General features: G+C 37.7%; 1 protein-coding gene and 1 pseudogene across 2 annotated transcripts; one reads left to right on the forward strand and one right to left on the reverse strand.

Moving 5' to 3' along the window:
• The first annotated feature begins 908 nt into the window (after positions 1-908).
• Positions 909-2,937, forward strand: LOC139144731 (sulfotransferase 1E1 pseudogene; annotated as a pseudogene).
• Positions 2,938-11,945: 9,008 nt separating this feature from the next.
• On the reverse strand, positions 11,946-19,701 carry LOC139144732 (HIRA-interacting protein 3-like). 2 transcript variants are annotated; one of them, XM_070715456.1, is made up of 7 exons: positions 19,625-19,701; positions 17,906-18,029; positions 16,788-17,016; positions 14,428-15,965; positions 13,799-13,985; positions 13,215-13,319; positions 11,946-12,311 (listed from the first exon to the last, which is right to left on the reverse strand). In XM_070715456.1, the coding sequence occupies exons 1-7, from the start codon at positions 19,690-19,692 to the stop codon at positions 12,103-12,105; spliced, it is 2,460 nt and encodes an 819-aa protein (XP_070571557.1). In that variant the 5' UTR covers positions 19,693-19,701; the 3' UTR covers positions 11,946-12,102. The 2 variants fall into 2 exon arrangements, with proteins under 2 accessions (XP_070571557.1, XP_070571558.1); XM_070715457.1 differs by lacking the exon at positions 19,625-19,701 and having other exon boundaries at positions 14,428-15,993.
• Positions 19,702-20,091: the final 390 nt, after the last annotated feature.

Below are 20,091 nucleotides of genomic sequence, written 5' to 3' on the forward strand. Positions count from 1 at the left end.
GTGCCCTGATAAGCGCAGTTTCCTTGGTATGCACGGAAGAGAATTTTACAAATTAACGGTTTATGAAATTGGTAATGGTAGGGAAATGACATGGTTCAATTACAAAATACCTCGAAGACAGGTGGTCGGACTCTAAATTTCGTTACAATACTTCGCTCGTCTGCTGTTTGTTTGAACTCATTTTGTGAGAATTTCAAAATGAAGTTCTCATCATCTTGTCATTGTGAAGATCGAAACTTTAATTTTGCCAATAGAGTTAACATAGGGATGGCGGCCATTTTTAATTTTAAATATCAGTAAAGTTTAGGTATGTATCGAGTAACAAAATTTTAACGGTGATCTCTGATATTTTATCTCATCACGAAATTAAAAATAATGTTTTAATGTCTATTTGAACAATGTCTGAATAAAAATTTAAAATCATTCGAGGGGCCTATACTACCTTCTATCTGATGAGCGCTGATTGCAAACGACGTCATTTTTGTTTTATTCGCCTAATATGGACATCCCAAGTCACACTAAAAGACTAAAAGATACAACAACAGCCACGCACTATGCAACAACAAAATTTGTCTGAATTTCACGCAGTAGTGTCCGATGTCGCACGCTTGCAGCTATATTATATCTAGTAACAAAGCTGAAATCGCGAATAGCTAGCTCTATTGCTCGGCCGGGTAGTAATTGAGCTATAGAAATGCCTCCATCCACGACGGAACGTCACATCATCTTTAAACCATAATTTCTGCCATAAATTTATGATCGAGAAGACTCTACCAGATGGCAATGCTAATGTAAAGGTGAGCCGCCACAAAAGTGACCTTTGACGTGTCGGTTATGTAAACGCATGAGGTAGATAATGTATATATGATATTAACTGTCGAGGTTACGTCACCATCTCGCGAGAACTTATCTGCGGCGAAGACAGGTAAAGAGATGATCTCCGAAGTCGTAGCTAAGTAAAATTTTAACCAAGAAACTCATGAAGTATCTATTTTATCTGGTTTGCATGACGGGCGCGGTCAGTTTTCGCAGCGCATAAAGCCGGTAGGAAGTCTGACTAACCTAAGAAGCATACGGCGCAACACAGCAACATGTATCCGCTAGAAATTGCCATGCCGTTAATACGATGGCTATATGGATGGGTTCGTACACTTACAGACTGGGTGTCTGTCTTTTCCATTCCATTTTATGAAGTTTTCAAAGGTCATAACCTTGACTACTTCAGTACAATGGCTTACTATGACGGATTCCCGCTGCCACGACTTATGAATGATAATGTCGTCCACAGAGTTTACAGATTTCCTGTTCGACAAAGTGATGTTTTCATCGTCGGGTTTCCTAAGTCTGGCACAACATGGCTGCAAATCGCATTGTCAATGTTGCATGATGATTGGGGGACTTGCAAGCTGAACTCTCACGACAGAGTACCGATTCTGGAGATGCCGAGATTGCCCGGTGTTGAGGGGTACAGACAGTGCTTGGAGGCGTCGTCGCCGAGACTGATCAAATCGCACTTACCATATCGTTTCTTCCCTAAGTTAAGAAGCGAAGCTGGATGTAAAGTGATCTATATATCACGAAATCCAAAGGATGTTTGCGTTTCATTCTTCCATATGCTAAAGGGATATGATATCCTGGACGAAGACTCGGCGTGGAACATGTTCCAAGAATGCTTCATCAAAGGAGACGTGATGTATGGTTCCTGGTTCAATCATGTCACAAGCTGGTGGGACAACAAGGACGAAAACGTCCTCTACATCACGTATGAGGAAATGAAGAAAGACACTCGGGGTGTTTTGAGGAAAGTGGTTGACTTTTTGGGGAGACCGGTCTCTGACGAAAGATTCGAAGAAGTCTTGGAGCGGAGCGAATTCAACAAAATGAGTAAGTTGGGACGGGAGAAGTTAGCGGTACCAAAGTGGTTTTACAACCAGAAAACGGCTCCTTTCTTCAGGAAGGGAAAAGTTGGCGATTGGAGGAATAAGTTTACGAAGGAGGAGAACGAGACATTTGACAGAGAAATCGGTAGCAAGGTGAAAGAACGGGGTTTAGAGTTCCTCTACGACTGGTAACATGACCACCTGTTGAATCATATCAGTGTATGGACTTGACTGGCGCCATTTTGTCAAACAAACTGTTGCGCTATGTATGTATGTAGAACAATTCATTGTATCCGGCAAACAGAGATCAAAATACACACCTGTAATTAGAACGCTGACTCAGTACTATCATACGTCAAGTTACGATTTACAAGCTGCCTTCACAATTAAGGCAATATGAAGTATTTTATTCCCATGACTCAAAGTGGTCGCTCCATGGCAGTTCGTTTTAACTGACGTCATTTTTGAGTGATGTGATTGGTTTGTCTGCAGACGATACGTTAATATGACAATGGAGGTACCAGCAAGCACTAGTACCTCAATGATATGATATGATACAATCTACTGGATGGTATCTTCGCTTTTTATCTTGTGTTGTTACGCAAGCCCATTATTATCTGAAAATAGTCATGCGCCACACCTACCAGCCCGGGTTTTTTGAATTAGGATTACGGCAACCTATACCAGCAAACTGTTACGTAAGAAACTATTAACGTATCCAGGTAACATGGTGCAGGTGTCAGACTTTGTAGGCCGGATCTAAAAGGGTACTGCGCAACACTGCATTTATATGCACATATGAAGTTCATCGAACTTTTCGGTTGTCTCTTGAACATGGTTTTAAAAAGTTTGATCTCCTCAAGGAATCATAACCTTAATCTGATGACATGTTGGCGATTTAATGTATATTTTTAAAGAGAGAAATCATCGAACACCTTTTAAAATGTTCATCAGATTCTGTAAGTCGCCCTGAGTAATCAATTTGATCTTATTTTTTCATTCAATTTTAATCTTTAAAGTAAGTTGTACATATACCAAGACATAAGTCTAGTCTTAATCTATCGTAGTCGCGCGTTTATGCAACCGTTCTCGGCCATTTTGTTCACCAACAAAGTTTGAACTGATGTATGTATGACGCGCATTGATCTTGATTGATCGCAAGTACACGCCATTATGCACTATTTTGTTGCCGCTGTTCAATTAAAATCAAACTTCTATTTATTTACAATGATTTGACTTTTTGTCAGAATTGAAACACTGTGCAGCATTTTCCCTCACCTGTATAGTACATACTTTTTGATAATTTAAACAATGCAATGTTCTGAATCATCAAAACGGCAGATCGTCCATGTAGCCGACACGAACACGAAGTGTCAAATTAAAACGCATTCAAAGCCGAATGCCTCAGTCGTTGTACAACATGTAGGTCTATTGCGCCGATTTACTTATTTATAAAGTTGTTTCTAAGATGATATAACAATGTATACGGGTTAAAAAATAACCAACGCTTTCTACAGGTTGCAGAGTCGGCATAGCACAGCCTGCGCAGGTGTAATTGGGTAATGTATGATGGTAAACGCACAGCTTTACAACTGAAAATAATTTGGTTAAACAACGCGAGGCATTCTGGTTACTTCACGACAAACTTTTACTCATTATCTGAATGGCTACGGCGTACAAATATTAGTTTTGAACTGAACGTGTCAATGGCCTTGAGCCATGCCTGTTATTTACCACAATTCTTCAGTAATTTTGATTGTGCTGTAGTTTTCTTTCCTCGGACCTGGTATCGCATCTCTGTACGATGACGAACTGTCCCTTTTGACAGTTTTATTTATTTGTGTGTACGGTGGGAATTTAATTATGTAGATAAGGCGAACTTACACACGTACTGGACGTTGTACATTTTTTGAAAAGGATGTTGTAGTCATGTGTGCATGCACGGTAGGCTGTGACAAATGAGATACAAAGGTCAAGGTTGAAAAACAATCTAGCGAGTATTTTTTGCATTTATTGTTAGTCGATACAATCCATGGGCATTTTAACGAAGATTGGAGAAAAAATAAATTTAAATGGTAGGCTTGATTCACATTTCTAATCAATCAGATCGATTATTGGCAATCCAAGATCATTAACACTATTAAATTTGTCTTTCTGTCAAATTTGTATAGTTGGTAATATTCTATGAATTATACGCTTTGGTGCGACAGTTTATCGACTCGAAAAAAACTTTGTTGTTTTGAGTTAGATGTTTCCTTACCATGATAAAAATACAGTCAGACTGTGACGCTGGATTTTTCCAATATGACTGCTGGAAAGTCTCTGCAGCCATTTTGTGTATTTCATGAAATTATACATTATTTGGCGGGCTTCGAAGGCATGATTAGGATTAATCACAGCGCTCTGAGTTATTTTGAATATTTCAAGACGACTTGAAAACGTCGATATACTTAGCCGATAGTTAACATAATTTATGCTATCATTGTTGTTGTTTATTTCTTTTATTTTTTCTGTACAAAAACGTCAAACCGTGTGTAGGCGGGACGATGTCCTTGCGCCGTTGACTATCTGAAGTATGATCGTCTCGCTCGGAGTGTTTCGACACGACACGGTCCATCGGGAGGGACAATCATGGTTCCTACACGAAGCTGTAGTCACATCGTAGCTGTTAGATCTTTGGGGCGACGTCAAAAGATCGATGTTTGAAAAAAAAACTTAATTGCTTAAGTTTGGGGTGGGGGGTTTTTGGCCAAATTAATTTCTGTGCAGTCAAAAACGATTTAACGTCTTATGGCAAATTTACGATTTGAAGGCTGCTTTTTGTACGCTAAAATCGATCCAGTTACCTGTATTTTTGTACTTTATAATGGTTTTCAATTTTTATTTAATTCAATGGTACATTGGTACGTCGTTGAAAGAATTAGTACAGGGTATGAGTCCGCAGTGTTTTTCAATTTTAGGTCAGTTAAGTTGGAAGGGAGGGGTGGGGGGGGGGGGGGTCTGAGGCCAAACTTAAGCAATTAAGTTAGATTTATTATATTGAACTTTTGATGTTGTCCCTTATTGAAGTTGGAATCTTTCCTTAACTTTCCTATCAGAGATGAACATTTTACTGTTTACTTCTCGAAGCTCAATTGTGTCACCTATCTGGGACCAGCCATGACAAGCAATCTACAATATTTGATTTGTATTTTCTATAGTGATTTTCGCTCTCCTGTAAATTTCTGAACTTTGCATAATGTCTTATATTGTCGCTGTAGCGACACGTGTTAAAATGTTAAGACAGAGTGGTATGAATAAATTATTATTAAGCCAAGAACTTATTTTTGCCACCAGATTTATTCCGAGTACATACCTGAACAATATACTAGTAATATTATCGTTCCAATAGAACTCAAATGTTCCAATGGCGCATGTTTTATTTTTCTTTCGGCTTCTACGAAATTGTTTAGTCTCTGTTCACCTCTACAGTAAGGTGCAGTGCTTTGGTCTGGATATTATGAAGTTCAAAGTCATTAAACTGCCATGAAGAACAATGCCCTTCTATAGAGGATAACAAATGTAATCGCGTGAAATTTCAACTTTTTTAGCATTTCTATCCAGTGGAGTTTAATATCGTCGCGAATTCTGTTAAAATGGGCAAGGCATTCCTACAGTCCCATATCACAAAGACATCAATATAATTAGTTACAAAACAGATAAAATACTATAGAAATTTATGATGTTTAGCACCGGAGTTCAAACCGTTCGGAAGGTTGTTTATCTGGCAGCTGTACCAGAATATACCGTGATTCAGTCCCTCATCGTCTTTGTAAATGCAATAAACAGAATAGTATCAGAACTTAGAGTACAAATGAATAAAATTCAATTATAAAAACACCGAGTAAAGAAGCAGACTCGAGTTTCCTGTTGTTTAATCAATGCTGTTGTCATGTTTTCCGGAGAGTATATAGAGCTACTCAATATAAAATTTTAAATGATAGTTCCTGACTGGAAATACTCAAATTCGAAGTGCAGGTTACAAAGATGGGTAAATATAAATAAATAAATAAATAAATAAATAAATAAATAAATAAAAAAATAAAAAAATAAATAAATAAATAAATAAATAAATGAAACTTCCGACTTGTCAATGTACAGACATCATTTACGAATTGCGAATGAAGATTTCTAACTTTCAAGCTGTCAGATATGAGATCTGAATTACAAAAGAGACTCACTATCGATACGTAAGCAGATATAGTTTAGAAACGTTTCATTGAAACCTTAACATAACCATAAGTGAACTATCTAATTATTCTGAGCAAACTGATCGCTAATGATGGCAGTGGTTCAACGTTGTATAAAAATGTCTATAGGAAACTTATGAAAGTTTTAAAATGGTGTCAAAACTGTATTACGTCCACTTTTATAGTCACTCAGAATATGTAACGTAATTTTACAACAGAAGACACGACGCTTGGAGTTTGAAGCAAATACGAATGACGCAGTGCGAGCTTGCTGTCTCCCTCCATTGACGTTGCATAATGATACCGATGACCAGCGGTCGAAAAAAGCCAGCCAACTCCATTGGGCAAACGACTTCACATTTTTCAGAAAGGTGACAAAAAGTAAATTACACCGCGTACATATGTTATCAGGATTACGATTGATATGTCATTCAAATGACAAAAAAGAGAAAAAATCCATATTCGTCTTTTAGTTTGCGTACACCACTGCTGCTAGTAAACTCACATGTTGTTGTTAGTTTTGTTAACGACCAAGCCGAACTCTCTTGCAAAAACGTGTCCGGATAACACTAGTGTTTACCAAAAAGAGTTCGACGAACTATTGGCATTCTGTAAATGACAATATGTCCTTGGGATGGTGGTATTATTGAACGTTGTTTACTCATCCATATCGCTATAGATACATAGGAAATGTACCTCTGACGGTATTAACGTTTGACGTCATTGATTGGATAATTCTGGAACTCCACCCATTTCGATATGCAGCTGCACATGATGCGTTTTCCCCATTGACTGCATTTTTTAAGGCGATACCGAAGGATTCAATGCGCGTGTTGGTTGCTATCGCTGGCAACGTTCGAAACGCGCACTTTTGCACGTGCAAAATCTTACCGTTCCGTTGTTTTCTATGGATTTTCGACTCCTGTTATTTTGAAAATGCTCAAAATCTTTCAACTCTCTCAATTGTAAGCCAATTTAGCTGACTTTTGGTAGGATTATTGAAGTCATACATGGGAATATAGATAAGCATGCATTTCTAAAAATTCCGGACCATTTATGAGATATTGCTGTAAAACCCTTCAAAATTTCATAAAATGACACAGTTCCTGTTCAAAAATCGTTTGTACTTGAACAGATAACCTAATTCATGCTAGGGGCTTTAAACAGGTATCTCATTTGTTACATTCTGAAATTTTGGAAAATGTGGTGCAAATTTGTAGGAGCTGAAACGTTTTAAAGTACAGTTGTGAAAATTTGTTGACGTCACTGGCCAATCGTATGGTGCTGTAAATCTTTATTTTGCAAAGAAAACCATGAAAACTTTGCATTTTGATTGATTTTGGAAATTATCCTTAGCAACCGTTGCTTAGCAATTTGAATCCTTCGGTGTCGCCTTAAGACGCCTTATTAATTACAAACCTTTCGCGAGTACATTTTTCAAAGCCAACCATACCCCAACGTAGTTGTGTAAGCTTGACATCTACAATGAAATAGTTGTTTTTGGCATTTTAAATTTCGGAACGGTTAACGTGCAAATTGCCACTGATGAAGCACGTTCTGAACTTGACGGTCGCCGGTTATCAGAGTGCCACTTGAGAGTCACCAGATGTGAACCATGTAAATTTCATGTCGCTTTATCATTATAGCATTATTATGAATCCCATATACGAAAAAAGGTGGATATTTTTAGAGGAGAGAATGATAGATTTAATTGGCAAACACTGAACAAGAAAATCGCTTACAACATTATAGTTGTACTGAGATTGTAGCTAGGTATATTTATGGGGAAAATCTATCTCGCAAACTCAACTAAATTGGGCTATTGCAAATTTGTTCGTATGTGTAAACGCACTAAAGTAATCGGTAATATTTGATTTCTCAGATCATCATTTAATACGCCAAAAAAAATTAAAAAAAATCGTGTGCATCGACGTTATCTCACAGACACGTGAGTATTTTGTTTGCTGTTATATTGCCAGTTTTGATTATCAACGACTTCACTAGATTACTCCAATATAATGTACTTAAATACCATGAATTCACAGACCCGCGGGGATGTTTAATGTTTATCTAGACTTTTCGACCAGCAAACTTCTGCTATTTGGTTTGGTTTATTACCATGAAAAGTAGTAGTAGTACACTTCACAAGTCAAATACAAAATTTACATTTCAGTGGTAATGTGGAGCCAGAAAATATAGCTGTTCGCTAGTCGAGCCTGGCCCATTTACAAACTTTAAATTAGTTAGGTTAACACGTACGCTGTTATACAAAGAGTTCTACAAGCATTATTTATATTTATATGATACAAGTTCGATATGAGAGCGAGGTATTCCTGAAAATTCTTACACAATGATGTGACGACTATTGTGATTTAACTAGTTCACTGTAGGTATTGCTGTAACAGATACTCTCTCAGTGCTTTGTAAAGCTATGCCTGGAAGTTGAGCTGTAATTACATTAGGCAACGAGTTCCATAATTGAGCACCCGTGTACGAAATTGCCGATTGACCAATACATGTGTACATTTTCGGCAGTGTTAAATTTATACCCAGACTGGGACACACGTGATAATCACGTGGTCATCTATGGCCGTTGCACACTCTATCAACTTTACATACACGGTGCTCACAACAGTTGCCATAGAAATGCTCGTCTACAGATTCCTATGCATAAAATGTACTTGCTCATAAACACAATTTTTCGTAGTATAATTATTCCATCGAGATTTTGAAGAAATTTCCATCTTGTTTACATTAACAAAAAACGGATTATTCAACCAAACTTAACAAAATTCATAGACAATATGCAATACCGATCACATGCAAACTCAGTATCCATTCTAGAATGTTATAACAAGGACATGTATCGAGTTGGTGGTCTTGCAAAAATTGTCCGATTCATTATCAATCTGTATCGCAGAATTATTGTAGAGCAACTGACAACCTAAATCACAGGTGACGTCGCCAAAAAGGTCATCGAACTATAAGACTTTCTTAATTGGCACTTTACCTGCAAGATTGAAAGGAAATCAAAATCGATATCACCTATACACGTATGTAAACAGAGACAGTCAAGTGGAGGTCGGCGTATTTGTGTTCACTGCCAGTAGAAAAGTATGGCAATGGCAATAATACTTTTAATGTTTTTGAAGATCATCCATAAGATACCTGGAACGGAACGTGTAATGAATGAACGAGCGATAGAATATGAAAGTTGCCAAACAACTGAAGAAATGACAGACAAGAGATATACAATAACACAAAGTTTATTGAACCTAGTTTTCAAAGTTGTTTGAACTAATCACTGTCATCTACGTTGGTAATGGAAATGAGCCTACTTGTGAACTTTTAAATGGTTTGTTTTGTGACTTAAATTAGTTTTCTCATCTCTGTTACCAGTGCATTCATGGCAACAGGTGCCGCCAACCGGTAAATTTCATCAATTTCGCAACATCATCGCAAAACATGCTTTGAAGGCTGATATATCGATTTTACTGATTTTTGACTGTTTTGACCTTGACCTAAATTTGGAGGGGAAAGTAGAGCTGTTCGTAACTGCCCTCCCACTGGCATACACGGAAAATGTGTCCTCCAACCGAATTTTGATGCCGACTGCCCTCTAGTATCCGTGGTCTGCCCGCTCCCCACTGCCTTGTACCTACTATTGAAATCCCCCACTGCCCACTAGACGCCCACTAGGCAACCTAGATCAATGAAAAACCGTGCGAGCAGCCAGCAGTATACCTTGGAACATTGTTGGGCTCTTAATCTCCCCTCTAGTTCTATCAACCACAGTTTCTCCTCCCTTACATATTTTCCGGTAACCCACTGTCAAAACTTTTCTCCCCGCCCACTGAAAATAATAAAATGTCTTCCCTGCCCACAGTTAATATTAATTTTTATCCCCGTCCGCTGACTAGTTTTGAAATTTGCCAACTCGCTGGGGAAAACTGCCCACGAACACCTTTTTCGCACGAATAGCTCAATTGGCGGCACCTGAGGCAATATTCATCGGCAGTTCAAGTACGTTCTCGATCTTGATCGGTCAGTTCATTCGATGATGGTGCTGATAAATTTGTCATTTCACTGATTCCCGGAGACCAGTGACAGCTGAAAGAACGTAATCTGCAGTACTTCATGTCTTTGCTATTACTAAACGGAGACATATTTATTTCTCTCGCGCTCTCTCGTTCAGTGTCTTCATCGGTGGAGTCCCTTGTCCATTCCTACTCCAGATAGAGGGCGCCGTCGTAAAAGGCACAACGAAAACAAAGCAGCAAAGATTTTATCACAAAGTTTTCAAGCCTTGTAAGACTGGAAGGAGAAGAATGCATCCTGAATGCATTCATATGATGATCTTTGTAATCAAACAGCTAATTATTTGTTTTTTCTCACACAAGACGCATTGTAATTTTAACGCATTCACAGTTATGTAGATTTGTTTTATTTGTGACTATGTTGAAATAAATTTATCTTTTTCAAAAAAAAAAAAAAAAAAAAGAAGCAGCAAAGCTGAATTTGTTATTAACAAGTTCCGTTTTTTGATCGGATCGGCACATTAAAAAAAAAATTCAGACGGGGAGGAAAAGTCAATATGAGGTCAAAGTCAAAAATGAGTAAAATCAGTATATCAGCATAAGAAACATGTTTAGTGATTATTTTGCAAAATTAACTGAAGTTACCAGTTGGCAGCACCTGTACATGTGAATTCAATAAGATTGTCCAGTGACCATGTTCATTCATTCATTAATTTTTTCATTCATATTTATCGCCTTTTTTGAAATCTTTAACAAGTTCATTATTACAAAAACTAAAACAGGCAAAAGGCAAATATTGATCCAGAAAAATAGTATTTGTATCGATCAGAGAAGCAAAGAATCTAGTATTTATTGGTATTTGAATTCTAAAAGATCTTATCTTTAAACTCCATGAGAAAAAGTGCTTTTTGATTTTTACAATGAAAACCAAGTTTGATATCTATAAATGTGTGAGGGATCTGAAAATTTTAACCTTTTTTACGCTTATATACAAGAAAACAAAATGGCTAAATGCCATCATTTGATGGGTCCCAATTTCAGCTGGCATATGCAATTGACAGTAAAGCCTTTGATAATGTGAGCAGTTTTAGATTTCAAATTTAGTGGAGTGAAATAGAAGACATGGTGAAACAAAGTAATTTTCTGCTTGTTGTTCTCTTGGGGTATTTTTGTGTGAATAATAATAACAACAATAATAAAATTCAAACCTTAGATGGTATTAAATTTATACACCAGAGTGGTTTCCATCAGTTGAGTAGATTGTGTTTCTCACTGCAATACAGTATTCATTGAATTAGTAAACGTTCAAATTGAAAATTGAAATCAAAAGTTCCTTTTGATTCCAAAGTCATTGTTGTATTGTCTTGTCAGTCTTACCTATCTTTTTGGAGAATTTTTTCAATGCAGACTATATTTCTAATACACACTATGCAAAATCGGCAAATCCGAACTTCAGTCAAAGCTGAACTTTAATTTAAAAACGGCAAGAACAATGCTTCAAACTATACACATGTGGCTTCATTCATTTTTGAACATGAAAATCAGGCTATTAAACATCACATTGAAGCTAATTTATCAAGACCATTCTCCAAATTTTGCGTTGTAAACTGAAAATGTTAATGATCATAGTGAAATAAATCCCAGTCTGAAATATTTCGTGTGCAATCCATTGATAAATGAAATTTCAATGAAATAATCCGAATGGAGAGATTCTGTATCTCTGTAAAATATACTGATGACAAGTAAACTTTGAACTGGAACATTCCTAATTGTGTGAAGAAAGAAGGAACTCAGAGAAGGAAAATACAATTGTACTTTATTACTTAACCTTACATTTGATGGTGTGAAAAATACAACAACATACTTTGCAAGAATAAACAAATATTTCACTAAAATCTCCTGATTAGATAAAATCTTTTGACAGACAGCTTCATCATATCTGTGTCTTTTTTCAAATCAGTCGCTATCAGAATCATCTGAAATAATTCCTTTCAAGTTTGCAAATGGATCTTTGTCCTCATCACTGTTGTCTTGGTTACCACAATCATGATCATCTTCATCATCACTACTGGCCATCCGTTTTATCCTTCCACCTCGCCTTTCAGAGACTGGACTTGGACAGCTCCCTCGCTGGTATAAACTGTACACTTTCCTTCTAGCTCTCCCTGAGTAGGAACAATACCATGTGCATTTTTATTCAAAGGCAATGAATGAAGTCATGATAGCTGCTGGTTAGTTTTACACCTCACAAGTTATTCTGCTGCCTTATGCTGTCACCCCTGTTTTCTAATATAGAAGCCCAACTTTGCAAAAGACCACAATAAGGTTGAACCAAATTCTAGTAACAAAATTGCAAATGACCTCAAAAGAAGATTAAAACTGCAGCAAGTGAAAATGAATACAGTAAAATATTGACGGACCAGTGGGCGTAAAATATTTGTTAAAAGGCAGAGGATAAAAACTGCAACAAGTTAAAACAAATACAGTACTGATGAAGGGTTGCACCCGAAACGTCTGTGTGTTTTTAGTCTCTGCGATTTGCAAGTGTTTTATTTCCAGCTGGTCGTTTAGTATTTTACTGTATTTGTTTTAACTTGTTGCAGTTTTTATCCTCTGCCTTTCAACGAGTCTTTTATCTCCCGCTGGTCGGCCAATATTTTACTGTATTCAGGTTACAAAAGTTTTAACCCTTTCATCCTCATCACTGTGTGTCTAAGTCTACCATCCAGTCAGTCAGACACGGAGGCAAAATCTGCTGATGAACGAGGCTTAGTCAGGGTCACGGCTAGGTTTTCAAAGATGCTAGCCAAATTTTGTTGGCAGTAAAGAGCTTCCCGGGGCAACACAGAACTACCATACAATGAAACTGCAAACAATATTTTCCAGTCTCAAGTTTGTGTATTATATCTGTTTTGCCAACACTGGTTACATGGTCAATCAACACACCTTGACCTTAAATTTAAGCCTGTCCATTTAGAATGTCGATTATAAAAATACAAGGTCAGTTTCATTTCCCCTGGAATCAGCCATGGTTTCCTTTACAAACAGATTCAAAACAAATATTTCACCTGTCTCTGGTGTTTGGATGATGTTATCTTTGTTGAGCTCAGCAAGTTCCGCTGCTTCTTCACGCTGTCTCTTCAATGCTTTGCATTTCTCAAGGGTTGGTACACCTTTACAAAACATGAAAACAAAAACAGTGTCCCTTTAATTATCTTACAAGTCTTTCAAATAATACTAGTAGTACTGATGCTATCATGACCTACTGCTACTACCAATCAATAAGCATTACTTCTGTTACTATCACTTGTTGTCCAAAGAAAATCAATCCCATTTAATAAAAATAGCAGTTATAAATGTTACTATTGTAGTAGTAAGAACAGACTGGCCCCCATTGTTTGGCTATTCTGGGCGGCAGCAGTTACCGGCTGGGCCATTCACTCCACAATCTATGCAACAGACTACCACTAACGCGACGATCTGCTGAAGTTTATTCCTTCAATTTACTGTTTTGATAATTAAATGTCCACAGACTTGGAGTAAGTCAATAGTCAGAAGAGCTCAAACAGTTCTTTTGCTGATAAAATTGACCGCAAGAAGTATATCAGGTATTTGAACAATGAAGCATGATGGGAAAGTTAATATTCCTCACCTTCAATGCCAGCTTCATGAAGTTCATCTAACAATTTTCTCTCCTTATCGTTCATCCTAGGACAGTTTTCAAACAGCTTGACATACACTCTTCTCATCCCACATGCTGTGATGTATCGTTTCAGTTTTTTCAGTTTAGTGCTGTCTTCCTCTTTGTTGTCAGATGATCCACTTCTCTGTCTTGATTTCTGAAAACAGATGAAATCATTACAACCACTACTTACAATTACACATATTGCAATAATTTCTCTCCTTTTTCCTCATCAAACCTTTTCTACAGGATTGCATATTCAAAGCACAGTGAAAGCTCAGCTATACTTCAATGGAAAAATATTGGTAGATTGTGATTTAATGTATGACACGGGTTAAAATTTTAATTACTAATTAAAACACATGATGGCAGATTTTGAAATTCACTCCTTTCTAAAATGAGTTCTTCAAAATACACTTGCTCCACAAATATACGGTACTTTTCCTCAGATACCCATAACTCAGTAGTTGAAGAAATGACCCTACCATCAGGTTGTGCCTGACGTTAACACAACTCTGGGTAGAGTTTCGTTGTGAAAAGTGTATTCAGTAAAACAAGCCTACCTAAAGACATAAGCAGAGATACAAACTTTACATTACCTTGGTTTTACTGGCAGCTTTAACCCCACTTTTTGTCTTCTTTTTCTTGCTAGGGCTAACTTTTGACTTTGTCTCTGGTTGAAACTCATCTTCAGAACTGTCATCAGAGTCGTTTCTACTCTTACTTTTCCTGTGCGTTCTTTTGTTCACATTCTTGCTCGTCAATTCTTCATCAGCGCTGCTGTCAGAATCAGCTTTGCTTTCAGATCCAACTGACCTTTTCTTAACCCTTGAAAGAGGCTCTTCTTCTGAACTATCGTTACTTTCTCTCTTTGTTGGCCTTTTCTGTTTTGTTCCACTTTGCTTCTTGCTTGATTTCTGTGGCCTTCTGGGTACAAAATCCTCATCAGAACTGCTGCCATCAGAATCAGATTCTTTTTCAGATGCATTACTACTTTTCTTGCCTTTTCTGAGCAGTTCATCATCTGAGCTGTCATCACTTTCTTCCTTTGTGGGACTTTGCTTCTTCTCTGATTTCCTTTTCATTTTTGGCACTAGTTCTTCATCAGAACTGCTATCAGAGTCACTGAATTTCTTCTTTAATGCTGCTTTGCTTTGTCCCATTTTCATTCTTGATTGTTTATTTTTAATGTTTGTCCTTGAAATTTCCCTCTTTGAGTTTGCCTTTGTTCCTTGTTTTGCATCATTCCCCCTGGATGCAAGTTCTAGTTCTTCATCTGAACTGCCAATGTCACTGTCATGTATTTCTTTCGTTTTTCTCTTCCGTTGTTTCTTGCTTTCTTTCTTGCTGTAACTATCAGGATCTGAATCTTGTTTATCTTTTTTATTCCGTTTTGTTTGTTCAATTTTTGTTTTCACTAGCTGAAGTTGTTCATCAGAGCTACTAGATTCATGGATCATTTTCTGCAAGTGACGTTTTTTCTCTGGCAAAGCTTCTCTCTTTCCTTGACTAATACTTCTATGTTGCTGTTTATCCTTTTTCCGATCTTGTTTTCTAACAACAATATCTTCTTCTACACTACTGTCAGATTCTAACGGATCTGAATCACTTTTTCTGCTCGGCTCCTGTTCAGCTTCATCACTCGATTCATTTTCTGATTCTCCATATTCCTGGACAACTTGTCTTTTCTCTGACTTCTTCTTCTTTGTTACAATGTCTTCATCAGAGTCACTGACAGCTTGCTTTGTATCTTCCTCATTCCCTGATTCCTCAGACTCAACTTCCTGTTTTGTCTCATCTTCCGACTCTTCAGAAACTTCCTTACCTTCCTCAGAGGACCCCTCAACATCACTGTCTTTATCAGACTCTTCACCACTGTCATCATCAGTTGCTCTATGAGACCCCTCAAGCTCTTCATTTTTTCCTCCTTCAGACCCCTCAGCCTGATCACTGCTATCTGACTCCCGAAGTTTGTCATCTTGTTCCATCTCTGCATCACTTTCCTCTTCAGAAGACGAAACGACAGATTTCTTCTTTTTGGACAATTTTGTCAACACACTCTCGGTGTTATATTTCTTTTTCCAACCTGCTCTACTTTTCTTCTTAACTGGAGTATCTTCCTCAGATTCAATAAAACCTACAGTGATGAATGTAAAAAGAGTAACCTGTGATTGGAACCACAGTTACAGTAATTATGAAAATGCAACTTTGATATAGTTCTATGTACGTCCTACAGCAAATAATCAGTGCATGTGTGTCGGACGTATAAGTCTTGTTTAAATAATGATATATGAATTCAAGTCCAACGGAAAATTAGTCCAACGGAAATTCAGTTGCTTGTAATAACTGCACACTTTACAGATATACAAACTGTTTCAATGTGATAAAGCCAAATAATGGTTATTTCCTCCAGCTATGGCACAAACCAGGGAAGTTTGGTAGGTGTATGCAACAGAATTCTTGTAAGTTACATTAACTATGTCCAGTTGCCTTCAAATAACTCCTATACAACCTCAAATCATTTATCTAACCTCAAAATCCCCCATGGGTCTTGCAACATTCAACCTAGGAGTGATTAAAGTTTGGGAAAACAGGTGGGCACACTAGGAACTATGACAACATGTTTACCCTGTACCTGTCCTGTCTTTTGATTAAAACCAAGGTAAATGCAGATCAGTAACTTGCCAATCTGGTAAAGTACACCAGTTGACAATCTTAGACAAAAAGCCAAGTCTACAAATATCAGTGTTGTAGGTGTGAATCAACTAATATTCAAGGAATTCATTGCGACATTTGAAAATTACATCTTTTTGTCTCCATTCTAAAACTATCTACAGTCAAATGTGTGGACTCTCTTCCTTACCATGAGAAATTAAAATCCTGCAAATATCTCTTGACAGTATATTTCATAGCCAAAGAGTATTTAGGATGCAAAACATGGCAGTGTGACAGAACTAACCTGGATTCTTTTGTTTTGTATTTTTTTTCTTGACACTGATATTTTCCTCATCACTACTGTCTGTCTTCTTACGCTTTGACTTTCTGTCACCATCATCACCTGGTTTTTTGACCCTTGACCTCTGTTCCTGGCTCTCTCCATTCTCCTCTGAGTGTTTTCTTTTCAAGGGAGTTGCTTTCCTGGGAGACGGTTTCCTCTCCTTCCGCTTTCCAGGATTATCTTTCATTTCCTGACGGTAAAGGAATGCACAATGGAAGAACTTTTCATAATGGTGGAGTAAATGTATGGAGATGATGTGGTAGGATCAATTACAAAGGGCAGAGTTACAGAACTACCGGTAGTTGCAATGATGGAATATTTATTTGCCATCATTTTGTCCTTTTCACACAGTAAAGTTTCTTGTTCTACTCCAGAATGAATATGCCTAGTGTTCATTGATGTCTTCATCAAATTCATGCATAGTGATAATACAGTGCATGTAGCTGTAACTCATAGCCATGTTAAATCCCATGTGTAATTCTGAATGACCAAAAAATATTCCATCCTGAGACAGCCCCTGTAAAAGTTTGTGCAATACTACGTGGTACAGATCTTGACTCTGTCAGCAAAGATTTTACATGTACATGGCTGTACTCTCAGCTCAGTATACAAGTTGCATTGACAGTACTGCTGTATACAGTGGTGTTTGCAGAGAGCTGTTACTGGGACTGAAATTTTTGCATGTACCACTGCCAATGTATTTACCAATACTGGCAAGTGACGATTGATCTTGGATTTTTTTCTTGCACATGGTACCCACATTCACAGTATTTCATCCAGAATGGCATCAACAAGGAGGATTTTCCCCTTTACCTTAAAATTTAGGGGGATTTCACCAGTTCATGTATTCTACTTGTATCTCTAACGCGTGACTGGCACCATTTCATGGAGATGGTCCCCCCTGAAAAATTACTTGGGGATGCCAACATGCCAACAGAGAGGGAAATCCCATTCCCCTGTCTAGATGAAACACTGCACTCATACCTGTACACAGACATATCACCAAAATTTGCACATCTTTTTGAAAATACACGGCATGATATCTTGCAAACTTGTTGCCATCAAATAAGTAACATTACCTGATATTTTTCAAGAAACAAATCATTCACAGTCTCCTTGAAGATTGATTTCTCATCATCTTTGAGTGTGTCCTTGCCAACATACTTGAGATATCGACATCTGACATCCTTCAGGGTAATAGAGCTGCAATGAAATACTGTTAATAGCTGAGTTGATACATAGATGACTTTCATAAATACACTATTTGAAGATGCAAAACGTAAACCAGCAAATAAATATCCAAGATATAATTGCTATTTGTGAAACAGTACTTAGCAAAACAACAGTGTAATTATCATGGTGATTCAGTTATTGGTGACAATGGGATAGTAATGGTACGATGTAACATTTAAAATAAAAAATAGACTTCTCAAAGTTCATGCCTTAAAGCCCATCAATTACATGAGACTAGAGAGCAGACTAGAGAGCAAAAACCTCTTACAGCCCCTCATTCGGCCAAAAATCACACGATATGAGCATTTTGTAAGCAGATGAAGTATCAGGTATGAATTTTCGTGTGATTTTCGGCCGAGTTCAGAAGACACCTCGCCAAAACATAAGGCATGAACAACCTTCCAGTCACCCCTCATGGGTACACGGCGCTAACGTCAGTAAAGTGGAGGTGCCCAACGTCCACTGTGAGGTGACCGGAATGTTGCTCACGCTTATGTTTTAGCGATGTGTCCGTCGAATTCGGCCGAAAATCACACGAAACGAGCGTTTGTGAAGCAAATTAAGTACCAGGTATGAATTTTGAGAATGATAGGGAACGGTCGACGGTTACATGATAGATGAACTTGCTACTTTTCACGGTAAAATCGAACGTCGAAGATGACATGGTGGCACAATCCCTATACGAAATAGCCATTTCATTTCCTGACTTGAGGTGTTTCTCGCTTCTGTATACTCGTCTATGGGTCGAATAGTCCCAGAGCTGAATAGCCCACCAAGGGCACACAGTCCATGTAGCCGACAATGAGATGCAAATGATATGCGGTTAAGGTCTCCTCAACTAACTTTCAGCTGGTTGTTCACTTTCTACTATTTTTATAGTATTTTATACAAAGGCACAGACTTATTCTACCTGCAACTTAAAACTGATAGTGATTTTGTAGCTCATTCTTTACTATTTTTCATAGTTTTTGGTAGCCGGTAACAGACACTTCGTGTTCGTGTCGGCTACATGGACGATCTGCCCCACCAAGCGACTGTGATTCATGTTAAACTTTCATTTCAGTATTTCCAAGAGTACTGTCACTGGCAATCAAGTGTTAGAAAAGTCTGTGGGGTTTGCATGGGCAGGGTATGAGCATTATGTGTGGTCTCATCGGAGTGATTTTACAAGGTGTACCCATAAATGTGTTGTTGCCCCTCCCTCACCCATGGGTACCCTAGACACTACGCCGCGAATCGAAAGTTTTATTAAAGCAATCTGGACATTTCCTGACCGACACGGCTAAACGATGCTAACATGTGTTTCATAAACTATATGTCCGCATACAACTAGTAATTAAAAAGGAAATCATCACAAAACCTCCACGACTCTCAATTTGACATATCTCATGTGTACAGTAGTCAGTACACCAATCCATAGTAGTACACAACTTGAACTTTCCCGCCAAATGCGAAAACACAATAGGATAAAAGGTTCGGAATTCTACGATGGTCACATCATACTGATTAGATTTTGTACGAGCTCCAAAAGTTTAAGAAGGGTCATTGTGCACTAATATCCTTACCTGAGTTCTGATGTTTTGTCGAAAAGTTTGCGGACGAATGTTGTGATCTCTTTCCTGAAGGACGCCATTTTGAGAATAAAAAACGAACGTAAATGATCATTCAATGTTGAGGGCGGGCTAATCAGCCACAGAGTCATTTGCCGTTCCTAAACTGCTCGAAGTGTGATACAAGGCACCAAAAAACTAGTTAAATACTGTCCCCTTGCTCTTTGTTTGAGATAGTGAGTCTCGCATCAACAAAACTATCGAAGATGAATAGCCCCACCATACAAGACTCAGGCACCTTGTTTGTTTGTTTGTTTATGTGTGTTTGTTTATTTGTTATGACTGGTTATTTCCATATACAATAAAGAACCAATAAAGAGTTGTATTCGTGTTTTATTTGTCAATAAAGAATGGTGTGTTTGCTTTGTCTGTTTACAAATACAGTCAATAAATGATACTTTAAAAAAGTTTCTAATCCCACA

This window comes from Ptychodera flava, chromosome 12, assembly GCF_041260155.1.
Source record: "Ptychodera flava strain L36383 chromosome 12, AS_Pfla_20210202, whole genome shotgun sequence".
In the NCBI taxonomy this organism is placed as follows: domain Eukaryota; kingdom Metazoa; phylum Hemichordata; class Enteropneusta; family Ptychoderidae; genus Ptychodera; species Ptychodera flava.